The following is a 23409-nucleotide window of genomic DNA, read 5'->3' on the forward strand; positions in this document are numbered from 1 at the left end:
CCAGAAATAGTTGGCAAATGTCAGAGTGGTCAAAGGGACCAACAGGATAGCCGGAGTGGGGGGGGTGGGGTGGTGGTGGTGGTGGTGGTCTGATAAGTGGTGAACAACATAGGAGTCCCATTAATAATAAAATAGAATCATAGAATGGTTACAGCACAGAAGGAAGCCATTCGGCCCGTCGAGCCACTGCCGGCTCTCTGAAAAAGCACGTTTAGCTAGTCCCACTTCCCCGCCCTTTCCCCGTAGCCCTGCAATTTTTTTTTCTTCAGTACTTATCCAATTCCCTTTTGAAAGCCACGATTGAGTCTGCCTCCCCCAGTCTTTCAGGATCCTAACCACTCGCTGCGTGAAAAGGTTTTTCCTCACGTCACCTTTGGTTCTTTTGCCAATCACCTTAAATCTGTGTCCTCTGGCTCTCGACCTTTCCACCAAAGGGAACAGTTTATCTCTATCTACTCTGTCTAGACTCCTCATGGTTTTGAATACCTTTATCAAATCTCCTCTCAACCTTCTCTACTCTATTCACATTTACTTAAAAATGTAAATATATTATATACAGACATAAAAAATAAACTTAAACAGGTGTACTAGCCTGAAATTTGTCACTACACTGCCACCTATTCCGGAAACAAACCTGGGAGGCAACAGCCTCACCTATCTTGGAGACCAAGCATGGAGGAGTTAAGTAACATCAATGGCAAAACAGAAAGTATGACAAAAGTAGTGTGACAGATAAAGCGACCCAAGTAAGACTGCTATTATAAACTTGACAAAAATGTTACAGGAAGTATTACACTATAGGAAGTGCACAAGATGTACATGACATCCCTTCCAGTATCAGATATGTAAACATTTATTTAGAGTTGACATTTAGAGTTAATAATTCTAGCACCAATTTCAAATAATAGCATGATACTGCAAACAATTTTAAAAAAATCCTTTATTCTTCTTGTTATTTTCTGCACTACAATAAATGTTTGCAATTTCTTTTGAACACTGTTCCTAGTAAATGGATACTGCATATATTCGCAGCCTTTTCTTTCTTTATCACGGTGAAAAATTGTTAAAAAAAAGTCATGCGAGTGGTCTTCACTCAATGATAGTTTCACTGTCCTGTACCAAATAGAACGAAACCCTACAAAGAAAACATAATTATACAAATATTAAAAGCACTGTGATCCATTTCAGAAATAAATGCTCCTCATTAATGAAGTTCTGAGTCAGTTGGGGTATTGATAGAACTTCTACAGGAAATGGTTTAGCAGTTTTTTTTCTGATGTCATGGACACAATATTTGTTACTTCCTAACCACTGCCGGATAATTTATCAACAATGTTCGCTACTCCTGATTTCCTGGAGTTTTGGTGGTCTTTTCTGAATAAATGCAGGAGCATAACTGCTATGTGGTGAAAAATCCGTTTAACCACATTTTGTCCACATCCTAGCCTTTCAAACCAGTTCAGGGCTTCTTCAATTTCTTTACTGAAGAACAGCTTGATGCAGATTCTCTTCGCTTCCTCTGTGGAAACAAAAATCAGGATGTAAGGAAGCATGCATCAAACATCAGGGACATCTCCAGATTAACTCTTGAAATTCGGATACAGCTAGAAGCTTGAGGTCATAGAAAGTAAAACAATAACATTGCCATGTAAATCACTATTTTCTAAGAAGGGCAAAGATCTCCTTTCAACACTGACATGTTGAATAACAGAAATATGCACTAATTGGACTGCCAGTGTGGATCAAACGATGAAGGTGAGAAAATGACTGTGGACTTAAATGATAATTAAAGGGAATCTCAATTCAAGTGTCGATTCATCTGGGATGCATAGTGGTTATCATGAGCATGTTTGCATTTCATCTAGAGTATTACATCTGCTGACACCTTAAATAGTCAAAAAGATCATTCACTGCACTGCTTCAATTAATATTTTTCCCCAGAAAGTTTTTATTTCATGACCTTTGCCTACTTGGAAATGATAGTGACTGGACCATATACTCCTGCAAGATTTTATTTTTTGGGAAACAAGATCGGCATTAGCACCATGAAGTGACAGGATATGAATTTTTGCTGGTGATTCCACCATTAGGCATAGTTTATCATCTCAGGCTTTCCAGAAAGAGGTAGAAAAAAAATAATAAAAATTGCAATGTAAGTGAACCTGGTGGCCAAGGTGCCCACTTGTAGTGGCCAGTTATACAATGGTTTTTACTGAGGCCAGGGAACAGATCACCATTTCACACTGTTAGCTGGAGATATGGGGCATGACTTATAGGAAAACAAACATAACAGAAGATGATTGTTAATTAGAATCGTGTTGGGAATAAAAATGTCTCATTTTAATGTAAAGTCAGTTAGTATGCAATGGCAATCAGATGGTGCTAAAAAAAGATTTGCTGCAAAGATCTGCCCTACATGAAGAGGGGAGCCAACTATACAGACCATTCAAGCATATAGTTACAAATATCTTCCCTCACAAATGGAGAGTTGCCACTTTGTGATTAACTGCTAATGGAAAATACTAAATTAGTAAATCATTATTACAGAATGATTTGAAGTATTTCACTGAGAAAAAAATTGGACAGCAATTATAATCCGCTTCTATTATAAATATGTTTTGCAGTTGCAAATTTGGTCTCATTTACTTAGTGTAGTTCATCAGAATTTGCCAAGAAATAATATGCTAAGATCATATAGTCTATAATGGGAGCAAGTGGCAATGGCATTGAAATACTATACTTGTTTCCGAATTCTGTTTAAACCAGGTTTGCATTTATTCAGATTCCACTGTATTGTCAAATTAACAAATCTGTCACTGGAATGGAGATTATGGAATGGAATAGGTTTCATTCCAAGGACAAAATGTGTATGTTTCAGTCAGGGACCAGTTTCCCCAAGAATATCACATTTAACAAATATTAATGGTCTAATTTATGTACTAATTGAAAAAAAAAATCTTTCTATTTGTTAAAACTTACAAGCAGTTGCTTTAAAGCTGTAAAAAGATTATTTAACTAGATTCCTCAGATGACTATATTGAATTTTGAGAATGTATCTGATTCAAGTATTCAACCCTCTGAGGATTTCTTTATAAAATTTTGCAGTTCTGTTTTATTTTATTTTGGTTATTTCCCCCTCCCTCACTTCTGGAAGGACACTTTCACTGGTCAAGAGAACAAGATCAGTCACCAAACATTAACATTTCCATGGATAGAATCAATGCTACAGAAAGAAATGTCCAACCCCAACCCCCACTCCACTTGTGTCTAGGTCCAGCTGCACAACAGATTTTGTGCTGATTAACCACAATCTAATGTTAAATTAAAGCAGAATTGACTGTACAACTACAGTTTACATTGTGGCGAAGTTTTAGATGAGCTCAAGTTTACAGATGGTGGAAGATGGGGGGCCGACCAGGAGAGCATTGGAATAGTCAAGACTGGAGGTAATAAAAGCATGGATGAGAGTTTCAACAGATCGGCGGAGGCAGACCGGAGGTGGGCGATACTACGGAGATAGAAGTAGGCAGTTTTAATAATGGAGAGGATATGGGGTCGGAAACTCACCTCAGGGCCAAATAGGATGTTGAGGTTGTGAAGCATGTAGTTCAGTTTCAGACAGTGGGCAAGGAGGGGGATGGAATTGGTGGCGAGCAAATGGGGTTTATGGCGGGAACCAAAGACAGTGGTTTAGATCTTCCCAATATTTAATTGGAGGTCATTTCTGCTCATCCAATACCGGATGTCAGTCAAGCAGCATGACAAATCAGATGCAGTAGAGGGGTCGATTGAGGTGGTGATGATGTAGAGCTGGGTGTCATCAGCGTACACATGGAATGTGATATTGTGTTTTCAGATGATGAATCCAAGGGGCTTGAGGAACTCTAGAGATAACGATGCGGGAATGGATAGAGAAGCCATGGCAGGAGCTTCTCTGGCTGAGTGATTAGATAAGAATGGAGCCAGACAAGGGCAGTCCTATTCAGCTGGACAATGGAGGAGAGGATGGTGTGATCAACCGTATCAAAGGCTACAGACAGGTTGAGAAGGATGAGGAGGGATAGATTACCATGGTAAGTCCCATAGGGTGTCATTTGTGACTTTAATAAGTGCCATTTCAGTGCTGCGGCAGCAGCGGAAACCTGATTGGAGAGATTCAAACATGGAGTTGTAGGGGAAATGGGCATGGATTTGGGAGGCGACAACACGTTCAAGAACTTTGAAGAGGAAAAGAAAATTGAAGATGGGGTGGTAGTCTGCAAGAACAGAGGGGTCAAGGATGTTTTTTTTAAAGTTTTTTTTACCTTATGCTTCTCTCAGGAAAGACCTAACTAGTCTGTCAGATATTCTCTGACTTGGAATGTTAACTGGCAATCAGATGGTGGTGAGTTTTAAGTGTGCCCATACAAATTTCCATGGTCATACAATGGTGCAGTTGGGATAGAACAACCTGATGATTTCTGCTTGCACCACTCAAAGCATTTTCTGCATCAGCTACTGTCTCCTTTCTCCCCTCCACCAAGAAAGCCCAATTGTGAATGTCCCGACATTGATCCAAACTCAGGTCCCTTAGCAGATCCTTACTACTGGACCATCCCGCTCCAATTCAACTTCCCAGGCATTCAGATCAAAGAGGTTTTAAGTACCACATATGGCAATTCAAAAGCTGCAAAAGCACTTTAAATTCTCGAACAGTTAAAGAATTACCAAGCTACCAAGATTAGGTTAATTCTTGTATTTTCAAAGTACTGGCAAAATTACATTTTTGTTTGGAGGGGGGGGGGGGGGGGGGGGCGGGTGTGGAGGGAAGAGAAAGGAGGTAATGTTAAAAACAATTTTAGAAGCACTCTAAAATGGTTGTACAGTGAATTGGTTTGACCTTCAGTCTTATTCTAATCTAATGCCATACTCGTTGTTTAATCAGCCAGTAAAGGTCACAGCTGTATTTAACATTTTAACTATTTTGTACACCACTTTAAATGCCCTGCAGCAAACCACCATTCCCAACTTTTTAAAATTGACATTCTGTATGATTTTATGCTGATTGATATAAAGAACATAATAAGGATCCATTAATATTCTCTAAACACACCAAAAGACATAACTATGCTCCTGATTCAAGTATAAAGTTTCAATGTGCACTCCCTATCCATTCTCATTGTACATATAGCTTCACTAAAGGAGGATGAGTGGCTAAATCTTGAAAGGTAACAAGTAATTTTGAGAAAACATATATGACTGTTTTCCACTGGTTGCAAACTAATTGGAGAAATTCTACTCAGTGCACTTAGCAAAGTCAACCAAACAAAATAATATACAACACATAAATTCCCTGCTACACAGTGACTCTGTTCTAATACTGGTTCTCTTGGATGAACCACATAAGATTAAGAGCAAAGATGGAGTTAAGTTGAATCTGACCCTTTTGAAAATAGCTAGCAAAAGTGAGACACGGAACAGAAGTTACCCCACCCTGGGGTGAAGAACAGTTGGCAATAGCAGAAGTCGTTACAGCTGGTTAAAGGAATGCAAGCTATCTGAAAAGGTCTGTTCTTTTGAGCTTTTAACAGTTATATTTCCCTCCTTCCTATTATCAAAAAAATGCCTGCATTTTCTGCAATCTGTGTTTCATCACCCGCATACTCTCTGCCAACACCACTGTTAAGTGTACAGTTACTTAGCCACCCAGATTTCATTTTTGGCTTTCGCTCAGAATCTTCCCAAGATCTCAAAGCTCTCCCGTATAACAAATTACGAACACAAACTTGTGGAACTAACACTCCACAGAACAGCTAATTGAAGTAGCACAGCATAGTGAATCAACAGATTTCTGAACCTTTTCAACCTAGAAAATTGACAAAAGCTAGAAAAATGCTTCAAAGAAAGCCGAAAACTCAAAAACAGACCTGAATTTGTGCCTTAAGTCACGTAAAGGCACACAGTGCAGTGGGACATGGAGTTCTGCAGTTATATTCAACATTCAATCATTTTTTATTGGGAGTAAAATCTAAATACACAAAAGTGTAGTTTGTAAGTGTGGTGGATCAAAAAATGACTGAAGGGGTTTAAAGTGACAAAAGTACTAAATGTATTTTGTCGAAGGGTCTTTGGGCAGAAGCCCCAATAACATTTTAATTTTTGTCACTTTTATGTGGTACACTTTCCTGCATTTTGAAACCTACTTTAGTTCCACCTTTCCAAGTCAAAACTATTTCTTTCTGGGAAGAGTTAGAATTATTTTAAGTGCGAAAAAGCAATTGAAATGCTTCAATACAACTTGGCAGGGTCCAGTTATTTTCATTAGAAAGTGGGGTCTTAAGTATATTTCTAGTCCACCTGAGTGACAATGGTGCATTCTGGGAGCTGACATCCAATACCTAGTTGAGTTGGCTCATTCAGGCAAGCCGGAGATACATAACACAAGCTCTAAGAATGCAGGAGAACTCAAAGTCCAGGTGGCAGGGAAAGATGCAGGCCTATGCAGAGGAATCCTTCAAAGTGCTGCTAAAATACAACCGCTGATTTTATGGGCAAGTTGCTTTTCCCCCTGATTATTTTTAAATGTATGTTGTAAATGTTATTTTTAAGCTGTATATAGATTGGTCCCACATTAAAAAAAAATCAGGTATTTCGCTGGTGGTTGTTGGTTGTTAACTGAGCCTTTCCTTCCTATGTAGGTGGTGTTCTGCTGGTTGACATTAATAAATGGTATATTTGACAAAAATAGCAAAGTTAGTTTAACAGACAATGATTTGCTGAGGCAATCACAATAGTACAGCATAAACCTCGAGATGACCTACACACATTCTTCAGCCCTATGACACCAGATAATTTGTGTTTATCAGTATCAAACAGTAAAGTAACCAGAAAATGGTTTGTATATTCTTAAAAAAATAATTTTCAGTAATTCAAGTCAGGTTACTCACAAGTTGACACTGATTAAAAATGCTTATTTTTTGTGATAAATGCATTTTCAGCTTATTTTTTCAATTAAAAAAATTACGTTTTAAAACGCTGCCTAATTGCGCTGGTTCATGTCAAATTCTGCGTTCAGCGACTTGTAAATGAATTTGAGCGGAAACTCGTAGGAAAAAACACACTGCGGAAACTACCCGTCCGTATCTGAAATTCTAGGGCCATCAAATATGTGCATAATCATTCGCAAATATGTGCAGGACATATAAACAGAACCAATATCTTTTTATTGGGGAGGGGTGGGGGAGGTGAAAATTATGAAGTCTCTTTGGTGACTGGTTAGCAATTAGTAATTGATTTTCAGCTTCAGTTACTTGCACTTAGTAACCATATTACAACATTCCATAGCAATTCAGTTACTCAGACTTTAAGGATCACCTTTCTAAGGCTTTTTATGGTACACAATTGTCTATTCACTCGAGGGAAGCAGTATTCAAATAAATACATTGCAACCTGTGTCACAACTGCCTCATGGACATCAGGCAGTTTTGAACCTTCTTCCATGAACTGCAGTGATCAATCGGTTGAAGTTACTTTTTTTTGTTATAAACAAACATATTCATCAGCAATTTGCAATTGATTCCGAGCTTGTTATTTGCACATTATAACACTACAAAAATTCAGTTATTCAGGCTTCAAGGGCTGCCTTTCTAAAGCTTTTCTTTATGGGATTGGCTATTTGTACTGCTCTTTTTTTGTCCTTCTGCGCCTGCGTCCCCTCGAGACTCCGCACGCGATGCCTCCCGCCTGAAACTGGAAGTGGGGACCCGACCCGGAAGTGAGATCCTGCAATTAGTCCGGCCACATTGTTGATCCCTCCACGATTCTGGGTTGTAGTTGCTGATCCTCTGCAAGCCTGCATCAGTCTGACCATGGTGCTGAAGCGTCGGGGCGGGGAGAGAGAGAGGGGCCACAAGCATCCGACTGGGTTTGGGGCGGGTGGGGGGGGGGAAAGAGAGAGCGCAGGTGGGGGGTTTGGGGGAAAGGAGAGTGAGCTTTGGAGGGGGGAGGGGGGTGTAGAAAAGAGAGCCTGGCGGGGGGAGAGAAAGAGAGAGCGAGACAAAGATAGCCTGGGGGTGGGAGAAGAGAGAGAAAGCTTTTTTTTGGGGGGGGGCAGAGAGGTATGAGAAAAGAGAGCATGCGCCGGGAGTGGAGGGGGGGGTTGGGGGGGTGAAAGAGAAAAAGTGAGAGCGCGCTGGGGGGGGGGGAAAAGAGAGAGCGCGAGAGAGAGAGAGCCTTGGGGGGGGGGGGGGGGGGAAGAGAAGAGGGAGCGAGTAAGAGAGAGCTTGGGGGCGGGGGGGAGAAAGAGGGAGCGCTTGACCGGGGGGGGGGGAAGGGGGAGAGAGAGAGAAAGGGAGCGAGCGCGAGAGCGCGCGAGAGAGAGAGAGCGCGCGAGCGAGAGAGAGAGAGAGCGCGAGCGAGAGAGAGCGCGAGCGAGAGAGAGAGCGCGAGCGAGAGAGAGAGCGCGAGCGCGAGAGAGAGAGCGCGAGAGAGAGAGAGAGCGCGAGAGAGAGAGAGAGCGCGAGAGAGAGAGAGAGCGCGAGAGAGAGAGAGAGCGCGAGAGAGAGAGAGAGAGCGCGAGAGAGAGAGAGAGAGAGCGCGAGAGAGAGCGCGAGAGAGAGCGCGAGAGAGAGCGAGCGCGAGAGAGAGAGAGCGCGAGAGAGAGAGAGCGCGAGAGAGAGAGAGCGCGAGAGAGAGAGAGCGCGAGAGAGAGAGAGAGCGCGAGAGAGAGAGAGAGCGCGAGAGAGAGAGAGAGCGCAAGAGAGAGAGAGAGCGCAAGAGAGAGAGAGAGAGAGAGAGAGCGCAAGAGAGAGAGAGAGAGAGCGCAAGAGAGAGAGAGAGAGCGCAAGAGAGAGAGAGAGAGCGCAAGAGAGAGAGAGAGAGCGCAAGAGAGAGAGAGAGCACAAGAGAGAGAGAGAGCGCAAGAGAGAGAGAGAGCGCAAGAGAGAGAGAGAGCGCAAGAGAGAGAGAGAGAGCGCAAGAGAGAGAGAGAGAGCGCAAGAGAGAGAGAGAGAGCGCAAGAGAGAGAGAGAGAGCGCAAGAGAGAGAGAGAGAGCGCAAGAGAGAGAGAGAGAGAGCGCAAGAGAGAGAGAGAGAGCGCAAGAGAGAGAGAGCGCAAGAGAGCTTTGGGTGGGGTGGGGGGGGGAGGAAGAGAGAATGGTCGTGTGTGGGGGGCGGGGGGGAGGGGAGAAGAGAGCAAGGGAGAGAGTGCTTGGCGGGGACGACTGAGAAAGAGGGAGCACTTGGCGGGGGGAGAGAGAAAGAGAGAGAGAGAGCTGGGGGTGGGGGGGGGGGTGGGTGGAAGAGTGAGAGCTGCAGGGGGAGGTGGGGGGAGGGGAGAAGAGAGAAAGCCTGGAGAACTATCCTCTGCGGCTTCTGGTTAAAATGGATAGCGTTACAATTTGCGAAGTCTGTCAGAACTTCGGCTGGGCTCTCGAGAGAAACTTCAGGGTGTAGTTTATCCTTCAAGGGGACCAATCTGCAACAGGTCCATTAATATTGGAGAGCCAATCAGAGACAAGGCAGCCATTTTGGCAGTACAAATAGATGCATCCTTTTTTTATGATGCTGGAACATAGGAACAGGAGTAGGCCATTCAACTCCTAAAGCCTCATCCGCTATTCAATTATGTCATGGCTGATCTGTACCTCAACACCCTGGGCTCAAGTTTCGGCTTGAGTTGCTCCTATTTTTTTGGAGCAACTAGTTTAGAATGGAGCATCTTAAAAATTGCAATTCTCGGCATTTAGTTTGCTCCAGTTCTAGTGAGTTAAAATAGTTTCATTTTAGAACAGGTTTTTTTTCAAAGCAAAAACTTACTCCAAACTAACTTAGAATGGAGTAAGTGTAGATTTTTGTACGCTCAGAAAAACTTTGCCTACACTTAGAAATCAGGCGTAGGGATGGAGAGATGGCCGGGGGGAGGGAAGTTTACAAACATGAAACACTTCGCTTTTACAAATAAAGAGCCATCATCAATACTAAATAAATCAATAAATCAACCAATAAATCAAAAACATTTAAAAATTAAGAATTAAAAAAATCAATAAATAAATAATTAAGTTTCTACTCACCTACTGCAGCACCGGGAGCCCTCCAACAGCGTGCTAGGACACACCCCCTCCCAGTGTCTCTCTGTCAGTGTCTCGCTCTGTGTTTCTGACAGTGAGGGGTGGGGTGAGAGGGGGGAGGCGAGGGGGGGGGGAGAAGAGAAGAGAGAGGGGTGGGGGGTGGAGGGGGGGGAAAGAGAGAGGGGTGGGGGGGGAAGAGAGAGGGGTGGGGGGGGAAGAGAGAGGGGTGGGGGGGGAAGAGAGAGGGGTGGGGGGGGAAGAGAGAGGGGTGGGGGGGGGAAGAGAGAGGGGTGGGGGGGGAAGAGAGAGGGGTGGGGGGGGAAGAGAGAGGGGTGGGGGGGGAAGAGAGAGGGGTGGGGGGGGGAAGAGAGAGGGGTGGGGGGGAAGAGAGAGGGGTGGGGGGGGAAGAGAGAGGGGTGGGGGGGGAAGAGAGAGGGGTGGGGGGGGGGGGGAAGAGAGAGGGGTGGGGGGGAAGAGAGAGGGGTGGGGGGGGGGGGAAGAGAGAGGGGTGGGGGGGGGGGGGAAGAGAGAGGGGTGGGGGGGGGGGGAAGAGAGAGGGGTGGGGGGGGGGGGGAAGAGAGAGGGGTGGGGGGGGGGGGGAAGAGAGAGGGGTGGGGGGGGGGGGAAGAGAGAGGGGTGGGGGGGGGGAAGAGAGAGGGGTGGGGGGGGGGGGGAAGAGAGAGGGGTGGGGGGGGGGGGGAAGAGAGAGGGGTGGGGGGGGGGGAAGAGAGAGGGGTGGGGGGGGGGGAAGAGAGAGGGGTGGGGGGGGAAGAGAGAGGGGTGGGGGGGGGGAAGAGAGAGGGGTGGGGGGGGGAAAGAGAGAGGGGTGGGGGGGGGAAAGAGAGAGGGGTGGGGGGGGGAAAGAGAGAGGGGTGGGGGGGGGAAAGAGAGAGGGGTGGGGGGGGGGGAAGAGAGAGGGGTGGGGGGGGGGGAAGAGAGAGGGGTGGGGGGGGGGAAGAGAGAGGGGTGGGGGGGGGGGAAGAGAGAAGGGTGGGGGGGGGGGAAGAGAGAAGGGTGGGGGGGGGGGGAGAGAGAAGGGTGGGGGGGGGGGGAGAGAGAAGGGTGGGGGGGGGGGGGGAAGAGAGAAGGGTGGGGGGGGGGGGGGGAAGAGAGAAGGGTGGGGGGGGAGAAGAGAGAGGGGTGGGGGAGGAAGAGAGAGGGATGGGAAGAGAGAGAGGGTAGAGGGGGAAAGAGAGGAGGGGGGAGGTTGAACTGGGGGGTGGGGGGAGGGGGAGGCTGAACTGGGGGGGTCGGGGAAAGGCCGAATGGGCCCCACCGACGACGTGTGGGCAGGGGGAAGAAAGGAGGGAGGGAGGCTGAACGGGCGGGAGGCTGAACGGGAGGGAGGGGAGCTGAACGGGAGGGAAGCCCGAGTCCCGATCTTCAATGCCCGGTGAGCCCATTCGGCCAGCGTTAGGGGCGGCGTTCTTCGGGCCCCTGGCACGCAGCCTGCACAGATTCGGGCTGCGAGGAGTTATTGCACATGCATGCACACTCTAGTGTGCATGTGCAGAGGTCCCGGCACGGTTTTCAGCACCGGGACCTGGCTCCACCCTCCACGCGTTCTGCTGCGATGCCTGGATCAACTGGACGGAGGGGAGAATACCAAGGTAAATAATAGGTGCCGTTTCTGTTCTAAAAAGTCGGTGCACCATACGGAGGTGCGCCGTTCAACCCTGGGGGCAAACCTGGGCCCCCTTTGTCTACCTTTGTTCCATATCTCACCATACCCTTACCTAATAAAAATCTGGTGCTCTTGCTCTCAATCTTGAAAGTTTCAACTTACTCAGCATCCACAGCCTTTTGAAGGAGAGAATTTTATATTTCCACTACCTTTTGTGTGAAAAAGTGCTTCCTGATTTCATTCCTGAATGGCCGAGCTCTAATTTTAAGACTGTGTTCTGGATTCCACCACCAGAGAAAATAGTTTCCCTGCATCTACTCTATTGAATCCTTCTATGATTTTAAATACCTCAATTAAACTCAAGGGAATAACAAGCCAAGTTTATGCAACCTGTCCTTATAACTTAACCGATTAAGCCCAGGTATTATTCTGGTATGTAATCATCTTCACGTTGGAGGAAACTGGTATTCAAATAAATGACTGCAGTCTGCAGCACAACTGCCTTATAGATATCAAGCCTTTTCATGAGTCTTTCTACGTGCAACAGTAGTGATTGTTCTGCTGAAGTAACTTAGTTTTTTTTACATAATTCATTAACAGGCTATGATAGTTTTTGTCTAATCACAGGTACCTTCCACTGCCTATCACCTGGTTAGTAAATATTGATTAGACATTGCGGAGATCGAACAAAGAACAGTGCAGCAGGTTTTACACACCATGCACGGTGTGAAGAATGGCAGGCCATGACTGAAAAGACAGGCTGCCACTAATGTTATCAACTAACATTAAAAGCTGTGTTCAAATATTTATCATATTAATTTCACAAAGTACATTATATAAACAGAATATATCTCAACAAGTTTTTTGTATTGTTTTAAAAAGATCTTAAAGATAGATCTAATAATGCACTTGTGACAGTTAGAAGGCCTGATTTAATACAGTAAAATATTATTCATGAATTACAATTTGTATTTTCTGTAGTAGACAGTATTACTTGATTAGCCAGTACAAATAAGTGGATATTTTCACTTTACTATCAGTGCTTACCGAGTTTGGTGTGAGAGGTGCAGCTCCAACAACATCAATGAACTGATCTTTTCCTTCCCCCTTAATTTCCTCAGAACTGGTTCCCACAGTTCCCATCTGTCCATCAATGCCAAAACCATCTCCTGATGTCAAGCTAGTTGTCCCCGCCTTTGCCAGGGCCTCGTATCGATGACGTAGCATCTGAAGCTCATATTCGCAATTGGCATATGCCTGCTTCAGTTCATACAACAGCACCAGATCACTGCGGAGTTCATTGAACATGTGCACAATCTCTTCAGTGGGCATTGGGTTTAGATCTGCAAATCAGCATCAACCAAAACGCGTAAACATTTTCATAAACTTTAAAATAACAACCTTTCCCACCTAAATACAGTCTTGTAAGATTGGAAATAGTATGGGAGTTTGATGCTCTATAATCAGATGTGCATACTCTTACAGTGGACCTGTATCTGTATTTTAATACGGATTCAGTGCTGGTAGTATTAACCTTCAGAATTGCATCCACACATACCTGTGGAAGCCATCTATAACTCTATTATTGTTTCTCAATTGACTTTCAATGAGTGTAATAGTGCCCTTTGATACAGCAGCTTCCCCCCAATATGGATATCACTATTAAAGAATCCTCATAAAATAGCTGGTACATTAAGATTATCAGTCCTTGGCAGAGTATGGACCCATCACCACAGAAGTGTAAAACAAAAGTCTTATAGGTTTGTTTTTGTATTACTGCAGTGGTTCAGTGGTCTACCTGGACTTGCCCTCGAAGATAAAAAAAATCTCTGCCGTTTAATCAGTAATTTCTCTAAAACTATTGCACACTTCAGACTGATCTAGCTCAGATTATTCCAAAGCAAAACAGAATTACACTAAATGTCCTTGTCTTGTTAGAAAGGCCTGAAGATAAACAAGCAGACAAATCAAATTGTCAAGAACTCTTGACCTCCAATTAATTGCCTATTGAATAGACTTATTGGCCCGGAATTTGCAGTTGTAATGACGGCAAAACTATCAGCGCTCGCAGTCATTACTGCATAAAACTGACAGCAACTTCTGGCATCCACACATGCAGTTAAATGCGGAAATATGGAAGTTGCTGCCAGTGATACCCCACTCCTTTCACAGGATGCACTGTTGCAGTCTTCGTAGATGCAATGAACACAGAATCAGTGATTTGACGTAACCGTCAACTTTTTATGCACTATTCTCACTGTAAAAACCATTAAAAATGTTAAGCCTTATGGAATGAAGTGTAACTGAGTTTTTAAACAGTGTACTAAGTCACAATTACTGCTGAACAACTAATTTTACAAGTGTGGAGTATCATTCTCAGAATAACATTTAAAAATTCCATGATTTTTAAAATATCAACTTTTATTTTTAAAGTTTGATATTTCAGCTTCTACTGTAATCCAATACATATGTCCCGATCTTTATTTCACTTTCTGTAAAAATGATTAATAAGCGAATTATAATCTGTGCATTTTACTTCCAGCTTTGTTTCTGCTGTGAGAATTCTTCAATCTGATTAGCTGATCAGCCTGCTTGCCGTCTTCACTGTTGCTAGACACCCTATAGATGGCGCCAGATTCAAAGTCATCATCGGAATAGGGGAAAGCGACACTCTAGAGCCCGCTAAATCTTTGTGGGCAGCTTTTTTTAGGTCAGCAGCGAGTGCTATACCATTAGCACCAACTTGCTATTACTCTGAACTAGCAACTCCTGACCATAAAATACATCTGTACAGAACATGGACTTTACACGTGTCCTCATTCCTTATAACACAACCAATAGAGTGCTGCATTTTAATAGTCAGTATGTCCATATTAACCTTTAGTATTAAAAGCCTTTTTTAAAAGTTTCTTAAATGATTTTTTTCTCCATCGCATACATTTTTCTCAAATCACATTGTACAATAAAAAAGATAATTATGTAGCTTGGCAGCAAGCGGGCCTGCCCTGCTGATTAAATGCAGAGGTCACAGGTTGAAGCATTTTAATCAAAGCATAGAAGCCATTTATTGGTGAAGACTCTCTGGACATAAAAGGGTGTTATTACATTTTTTATATATTTAAGGAATTGAAGATTTATCTTTAGAACATTTCAAAGATGCAAGTGTTGCTGGTGAATACCCTTAAAGCCACATGAGTCATTATTTTGAACACTAATTGTGCAACAAAGGATATTTCACTTCATGACCTCATGCTTCAAATGGTCCACAAACACTTAAAATGCCGACGATAGAACACCGACTATAGAATTTGTTTTCTGCTCAAGTCAGGTTTAGTAATGACAAGAATGAGGGCACACTTGAGCACATAATTCAGGCTCATGCTTCAATGTAATATTGAGGTAGTGCTGAATTTTTGAAGATGGCATCTTTCAAATGAACTTAAAATGTCCCATTGCACTATTCAAAAGACCAGGGAGTTTTTTTTCAGTGCTTCAAGCAACATCACCAAAAACAGATTGTTTAGCCATTCATTCAGTTGATGTCGGTGGCTACTGTGTTTGAGATGTCCTGAGAATGTGAAATATATATAATGAAAGTGATTTCTTTCTGTTGCACCCCAGTACAGTGACCTAATCCTAACCTTACAAAACCTGCTACTTTACCAGTGTGTATTTTTCTATTGCTTACATATTTCTGACTGCCAATTTATTGGCAAACTATCGGCAGTTTTGTGCTGGCCACTAGAAACGGAATTAACATTGCCTGACCCTTTACTGGTTTTACAAAGAACCCAAAAAAGAGCAGAGGAGACTTTCTGTATTTAACCCAGATTCCAGAGGTGAAAGGATAACATGTTACCACCCAAGTCTCTTTTTTTGGTGTTAAAAAGGTTATTTCTGCTTCAAACGTGTTGAACAGTAACAGCCACAGATTTCTTATTTTGGATAAATATCTCAAAGTATATCAATTTGTTTCCTACTGTCCCTTTCCTATACATTAAACAGTCACTGACACAATTTCACTGGTAATATATTGTTCAAAATTCATTGTGAGATCAATCTGCACATTTTTTTTATAGCAGAAAGTAATCAATAAAATAATCACGATATCCATTTCTTTGCTTACCAACTCCCAACTCTGTCAGCATCTGTTCAATGGCTTTGATTTTTTTCTGTCCAACTGAGCTAGGCAGTTTCATCTAAATACAGAAAACAAGAGGAATTAACAATCAGACAGCAGGTAGCTTGCTGAAATAATGAAACACAAGCACTCGAGTATTCCATTAATAACTTGCAGTTTCCTTTAAACTTGATTTTCCCCCCATTCTAAAATAAAGCTATTTTAACCTTAGTAAGATACAGGTTTAAATCTGGTCTAAAATAATGAAGTGATTTACATTCACAATAATCATTGCATGAAGGAAGACAGGGGAATTATTGTGTCATTTTTAGGGGAAAAGATTCAGAGATTTCAAACAAAATTACACACAGATAATCACACACTAATACCACCTGATTTGTTTAAAATAAACTGTCAATCCATTGGCAATTAAAAGATTCCACTCCTTCAACTATTCTGATATTTATTAAAAAGGATGATATAATGTTCTATTGCTTGCTACATTTTTACTTTTTCCATCCTAACCTTGGTAAAACTTGTGTTTGGTCAAAACAATAATGCATGTACATTTTTTGTCCTGTGCATTTAAGGGGAGATTGTCCCTTTCAGTGTACCCTGGAAATGCATATTAGGAAATTGCACACCACCAACTGTGATTTTTCATCCATTAAAATTAATAGATGGAAAAAATAACACCTGGTGTGGGTGCACAATTTCGTAATATGTCCCTCATATGTCCCAAGAGTGCTGAAGTGAAAAATCTCCCATATTATTATTTTTTTTAAATGAAGTGTTTGTCCATGCCTTATTTTGCAAACTCCCCCCACCCCGCACTTGTATTATCCCTTTCCAATCTCTTTTCGGTTCTTCTGCATCTCTCTGTTTCCAACCAAGGAGACAGAGAAGACCCTTGGTACTAAGAGCTATACAAGAATTACACACATCAACATTGCCTTCCACTCTCATGGCTCAAAATTGCCCAGGAGTTGTTCAGTTTTTTTGGGAGCAACTTGATTTTTCTGGAGTATCTTAAAAATTCCCATTTTGCACATTCAATTTGCGCCAGTGTAAGTGAGTTAGTTAGGATTTTTTGAGTTTAGTTTAGTTTTTTTCAAAAGGGGGCGTTACCAGCCACCTACACCCGTTTTGGCCATTTAGGCCACTTTGGACAGTTAATAGTTACTCTAAACTAACTTAGGCCAGCGTATGTGGCCACTTGTGGCCGCACAGAAAACCCTTGCGGACAGTTAAGAAATCAATGCAGGTGCGTACTAATGATTTGACTAAAGAATGAATATGATCAAACAGCTATACAGGACATCATATGACAAACTTCGCAAAGTTAATTTACTATACAACACAAGCATTCATGGAAGCTTAAACTACAAAAATAATAGTAAAGAGACAAAACATATTTACATAATTTTTTCAAAATATTCAAATAAAAAGTAGAAGTACCTCCTGCTCGTAATTCTTATGTAAGAAAGTATTTTCATCAACAAGGTAAAGGAAAGTCTTGAATAAGCTCATAAAATTACTGGCTACACAGTTATCACCCCCCCCCCCCCAATCAAACTTTTGAGATGGATTTCAAAATAGACAATTCTACCTGAACCTTTGCATGCCAATGTCCTCAAGTCTTTAAGTTGTGAGTAGAATATAATGCAGGCAGCCAACAAAAGAACCAAGTGATTTAGAAGAAGTCAGGCTTCTCTCGTTACTATGCGGCAGGCCACTCGGCCCGGGATAGGGACGGGACGCATCGGGTCCCACGCTGCAGCACGTATCATCATCGGCAGGAGCTACTGCGCATGCCTGCACGCTCTAATGCGCATGCGGACAGCTGCCAGCTTTCTTTCACGCGCAGTGTCTTAGCTCCGCCCTCCAATCCACTGGCCACGCCGCGTCAAGCCCCGGGAGAGTCAACAGAGTGGCTAGAACTGGGGAGATCTTTTTGGCGGCATTATCACCCTACGAAGTCGGCGCATTTCTGGTGAGCGCGCCGGAAAAAACGGGTGGGCCAAATTTGGGTCTTCAGAGGGGTAGTATCTGTGCCAGAGAGTTCAATCTGCATGAACAAGACACAATCAAAGATTCAAGCATCTGTTTTTTTTTTTTAAATAAGAGGAACCCGTACAGGTCTGAATTTTATTTTTAAATTATTGAAGCAACAAGTTGTTTTCAGATAGATGAGCTATATCTTAATTTTATTCACACCCTCCAGCCCTCATATATACATATGCATTGTTCGGGAAAGCTACAGAAAGTGTTGCAAGTTTAGGTGAGTTCACACCCAATTGGACTTATTTTTGTCTTAACTTGCAGTGCAAAATTGGCCTTGGATGTTTGCTTAATGGGGCGGGGGAATCTTGAGTGCGAGAGTTTACAAGAACAACTTGTATTTATATAGCACATTTAACAATGCTTCACAGGGCGTTAGAAGAACGTAAGAATTAGGAGCAGGAGTAAGCCATTTGGTCCCTCGAGCCTGCTCCGCCATTCAATGAGATCATGGCTGATCTTCAACTCCACATTCCTGCACTATCACCATATCCCTCATTATCCAAAAATTTATCGATCTCGGTCTTGAATATACACAACGACTGAGCATCCACAATCCTCTGGGATTGAGAATTATCAGTCGTAAGAATTTGAAGGACATTCGCTGGGCAGGAGTTGGGCAAATAGGTCAACTCTCCACCCAGAGGCCCTTTAGTTTCGGAGACGTGGGTTCTGTCAAGAAAATTGTTGACAGATCACAAGTTCTGGGTTTAGGCGCATGCGCTTCGCATGCTTAAACCTGGAACTTGTGGAGTCAGGCCCAATGATATTTCCAGTTTGTTTTTTTGCAGACTGTATTTTTTGGTTCCAGAGTTGTGGGTTTGGAGGAAACTGCTGCCAGATGCATCTGTTCCTTGTACAACCTTTGAATTGACATTGGCACTAATAATTAAAAGTTTCTCATTTTCCACTTGGGCACTTCACTTAACTTTGGAATAAATGTTTCAGTTCGGGGAGCTTGTTTATTTATTTAGCTGAAATCACAACGATGCAAATAGGAACTTTAAATATTTTAAAAATATTTGAGTTGCACATCTTTGGTTATTTAACAGAAATTACAGGATTGCTAGAGAAAATAGACTGAAAAGTGTTAACTGTAAAATCACACAAAACCACTTTGGTTTTTATATTAAAATGTAGATGATAGATATGTCGTACATGTTTAACTTTTTGTTTTACATATATTGGAAACCAGGATGGTTATAATATTTCTGTAAGCCACATATATGAGACTGGACTGTATCGATCCTTTAAGAGCCAATCCAGTTTTGTTTTTAATCCTGAACGGTATTTTTCTCTTTCAGTTGTAGCTCCGGAAAGTTGCTAACCTGTGCAAATTTACAGAATGCACTAAAGAACTGTGTTGCAGAGGTGCACTGGAATGTGTGGATTCCTCCAGTTAAACATCAAGAAGACTTAAGCCATCGTCTTTGACCCCCACCAGCAACTTCATATCATTTCCACTGATCCATCGCTATTTCTGGCCGCTTTCTCAGTTTTAACCAGACTGTTTGTAACCTACCATCCTATTTGACCCCAAGCACAGCTTTCAATCGCTGATCTCCATTATACAAAGATCGCCTACTTCCACCTCCGTAACCCATCTCATGCCGAAACCTTCATCCATGCCTTAGTTACATTCAGACACTCTTCCGGACAGACACCCATCGTCCAGGCTTTGCAAACTTCAGTTCATTCAACACTCTGCTGCTCGCATCCTATCCCTCATCAAGTCCTGTTCAGGCATCACTCCAATCCTTACTGATTTACAGTGGCTCCTCTAACCTCCACGCGCAGAATTTTCCGTTCCTCTTGGCATTAACCTCTTGTACATCCCGCCCTACCATTGGCATGCCTTCAGCAGTTTAGAGAATTACCCCCTTAAACACCTATACGTCCCTCTCCTTCTTTGAAATCCTCCTTAAAACCATCTCCTTCATCAACCGTTTAGTCCCCCTCCTAATAGCGGCTTCTTTGGCTCAGTGTCCATTTATGCCTGATTCCCTGCATTAAATATGCTTATATAAATGCAAGTTGTTGTTGATGTTTGCATTTATGATTTACGTCCCCCTCATATTTTTCAGTAAATTCCTCATTTCTGCTGTAGTGATGAGAGAGTTCTATATTGGCCTTCGATACTAAAGGTTTAGAGGTTCCAGTCCAGGAGTTGCAAGACAGGTGGCTTTATCAAGAGAACAATTTAATTTGGTTTCTCAGCATCAGCATCAAGATTCTCAGATTAAACAGCCAAAAGTCTGCGCCAAAAGTATCCAACCTCAGAAGAGCACCATTTCTGTACCACTGTGAATTTTATTTTTCTTACATTTGACTTCTTTATGACTAAGATTCCCAACTTAGTGCCAGTGTGTGGATGATCACGGGGACTTTTATTTTTCTATGGGCTTGTGCCTCCGAGAGGAAGACTACTTTATTTTCATCAGTCTGGATTAGATTAGATTTGAATCCAGGTGCAGGAATGAAAGGATGATGTGCTAACCCAATACTAGCAACAAAACAACTTTCAGTGGCTGGAGGGCTTTTAAAAAAAAAAAGTCCTGTCCCTACATCAATTTTTAAAAGCAGAAAATTGGGAGTAGGCAGTAACTGACATAATCTCAACTGGTATGCAAATAGCATGAGGGTACACATCAGAAAATGGGAATACCAGGTACCACTAACTGGTGTTATTTAGAAATTTCCTCTTTTTAATCTAAATTGGATTTTATGATAGCAGTAATGCCAACTCCACCATCTCAAATCACGCGACAAACCCTTAAACATCATGAGATTTGGTAAGAAATCGCAAGTTGCTATTTTTTCAAACATAAACCAATATAGATTGAGAGTTTGTTTATAAACCTTACTTGTGGCTTTATTTAATCTCCAACAGGTCACAGCTCTGTACAAACAGTATATTTCTGCAACTGAAAATGTTTTACAAAAAACATTTTTTTAAATCCTACCAGTTATCACCATCCTTCACCCAGTGTCCAACACAAACACCACTCATTGCAGTCTCTGCAGCTGCCAACCAAAGGTAATTTTTTTTGCACGGGGGTGGGGGGGGGGGGGGGAGGGAGGGAGGAGAAATCAAAAACACCTTCCCATGGAGACAGGAGGCGTGACCGTGTCAGCAGCTCTCCCCAAGTCTGCAGATGTGGCCCGAGGATTGATAGAAATTGTGTTTGCGAGGCACCCCACCAGTGTTATAAAAAAATTTGGGGTTCTGCTGTAACACAATTTTTTCTGTATAAAAATTAGTTATACAATTAAGCATATATATCTTTTGTGTTTTACTTACTTAATGTAAGAGCCAGAAGGTGCTTGGGTTTAATCCCTGGCCAATGCGGAGTTACTAGATCTGAGCTAAGGTGGCAGTGAGGCAATGCCATCACTTCACACTGCTCTGTGCACAACACCCCCAAACTGACAATTGTATCTCCTTCCTATTCCATCCTAAATAAGATAATACTTTTAAGAGGAGAATATACCTTTAAAACAATGGAATCGCTTTAACTCAGATTACCCTTCCAATTTAACAGGTTTAACGAGTTGCAAAGTAAATGCAATACCAGTAACAGCTCCCAACAGTTACTGTAAGAAATTAACTAAACTTTAATGATAACCAAAATTGGCATTCAGACAATGCAGACTGGGAATTATAGTCTCGTCCTGGTTGCTCTGCAAGCTGACAAAGAGGACTACATCTCCCAGATGAAGGGAGATTGGGAGCTGTAACCCTATCCCGAGCTGCCCCGCTCACTCCGAGGGGAGAGAAGAAGAGTGACAATGTGGCTGAGGCTTCCTGGACTCGTGTTCTTGGGGCTAGGATTTGGGTTACAGGCAGGTCCGCATCGCTACCAGCAGCAGTCAATGATTCCTGGACTCACATTCTTGGGGCTGGGGTTTGGGTCATGGGCGGGTCCACACCGCTGCCACTTGCAGCAAGCAGCAGCCACTGATACTGAAGAGGAAGTTGAGCGCAGACATGGAGGAAAAACCAATGGCAATCGTGAGAGACAGAGTAGTATAGGACAAACCAACTCATGACCCGCCCCGGTTGAGAAACCCCCATGTGTCCCCAGCAGCCAATCATGACAAAGTTTAATACAACGGTAAAAAATCAAGAGTTTTCTGAGGTGAATCGTGATATTATTGAGATAGCACTTTGTAGTTTGGGTGCCTACTTGTCCACAGAATACAGAAATCAGAATATCACATGTGTAAGAACATATTAGAACTTTCGGAGCACATAATAAAGGTGCATGGTAATGTTAATTATACAAAACACACTTTGAAATATGGTAACTGTTTTATGAATTATATAGCTACATTTATGTTTTAGCCACAATACAGAAAATCAGGACCACCCTCTTCCTGCATTATTACTAGACAGAATATTAATCATGCCCTGTGTTACAGCATTTACCAGCTACAGTTGAAATCCAATTGAATTCCACCAAAACACAAAGCCAGGGCAGTTTAAAAATAAACTTCATGACGACTTTGCTTCCTCAACATACCTACAAAACTACTTGTTTAGGCAACAAACAGAAGATTTTGTCACTGATACGGAATTGAAATGTCTCAAAAATATAACTTGGAAAACAACAAAAATCAGATACACATTAAAAAGTAATCTGATGCACAAGACATAAATGCTTATGATTTTCAAAGCAGTGACTGACTTAACAGTCACTAACACTACATGACATTTTACTAACGATTCATTTTACATAGTGTGTTTAAAAACCTACCGCTGTCACTATTCATTTACATTTATAAGAAATCCTGGTTCAGACTCACATTCAACTTGTGTTGCAAGTTAATGATTTTTCTTCAGTTTTGAGATACCACAGCTAGCATTATTTATACTTGTAAACATACCTGTGCAACTCATTTAAAAATGTCTGAAGGATTCCCAACTTTATCAGCCAAAGCTATTCTTTCCTTTTCTAAAGCATATGAACCAAGGGATGGGATGGAGGGGAGAGGGCGGGGGGGAAGACAAGAGAATGAGGGTAGCAATTCTGTGCAATAATGCTGTGATCTGACAATTAAAACAGAAGGGTGATATAACTCATCAATAATTTCTTAGCACCTTTGGTGGCTGGAACAGGTTCAAGATCAGTACATGTAATGCCAGCACCAGGGGCTAAATTATGAAACTCATCTACAATCATTCTTTCATCATAATTACTCATTAGTCATTAAGATCATTTTGCTGCAACACTATCCAGCAAACGGGTCTTTACCTTTGCGACCCTCATACGCCAACGTTCCATTGATGATCATTGATAATCAAGAAAAATGAGGTTATCAAAAAAAAAGTGCATAATTGGATAGCTTGAAAAATATATATTTTTTAAAAAGCTGTGAAAAATTACAATTGGGAAAAAAAACGATTGGCTATTTAAAGAGTCCTTTTGAGAATCGTTCCGCAGAATGTTTGATATTTGAACTGGATGATCGCTTCTTTAAAGTCATCCCAATAAACAAATTGCAACATGTTAACCCATAAGAGCTAATGCATTATTAAAAGTATTTGAGTAATATAC

General features: G+C 42.3%; 1 protein-coding gene across 3 annotated transcripts in view; it reads right to left on the reverse strand.

The window, feature by feature from the left end:
- Positions 1–922: 922 nt before the first annotated feature.
- dmap1 (DNA methyltransferase 1 associated protein 1) overlaps positions 923–23409 on the reverse strand; it is a 100672-nt gene continuing 78185 nt past the window's right edge. For all 3 annotated transcript variants that reach the window (XM_070886077.1, XM_070886076.1, XM_070886078.1), the window contains 3 exons: positions 15797–15869; positions 12718–13013; positions 923–1519 (listed from right to left, as the gene is read on the reverse strand). In XM_070886077.1, coding sequence (XP_070742178.1) covers positions 1460–1519; positions 12718–13013; positions 15797–15869 — 429 coding nt within the window. In that variant the 3' untranslated portion in view covers positions 923–1459. The remainder of the gene's footprint in view (positions 1520–12717; positions 13014–15796; positions 15870–23409) is intronic.

The sequence above is a fragment of the Pristiophorus japonicus genome, chromosome 8, assembly GCF_044704955.1.
Source record: "Pristiophorus japonicus isolate sPriJap1 chromosome 8, sPriJap1.hap1, whole genome shotgun sequence".
NCBI lineage: Eukaryota > Metazoa > Chordata > Chondrichthyes > Pristiophoridae > Pristiophorus > Pristiophorus japonicus.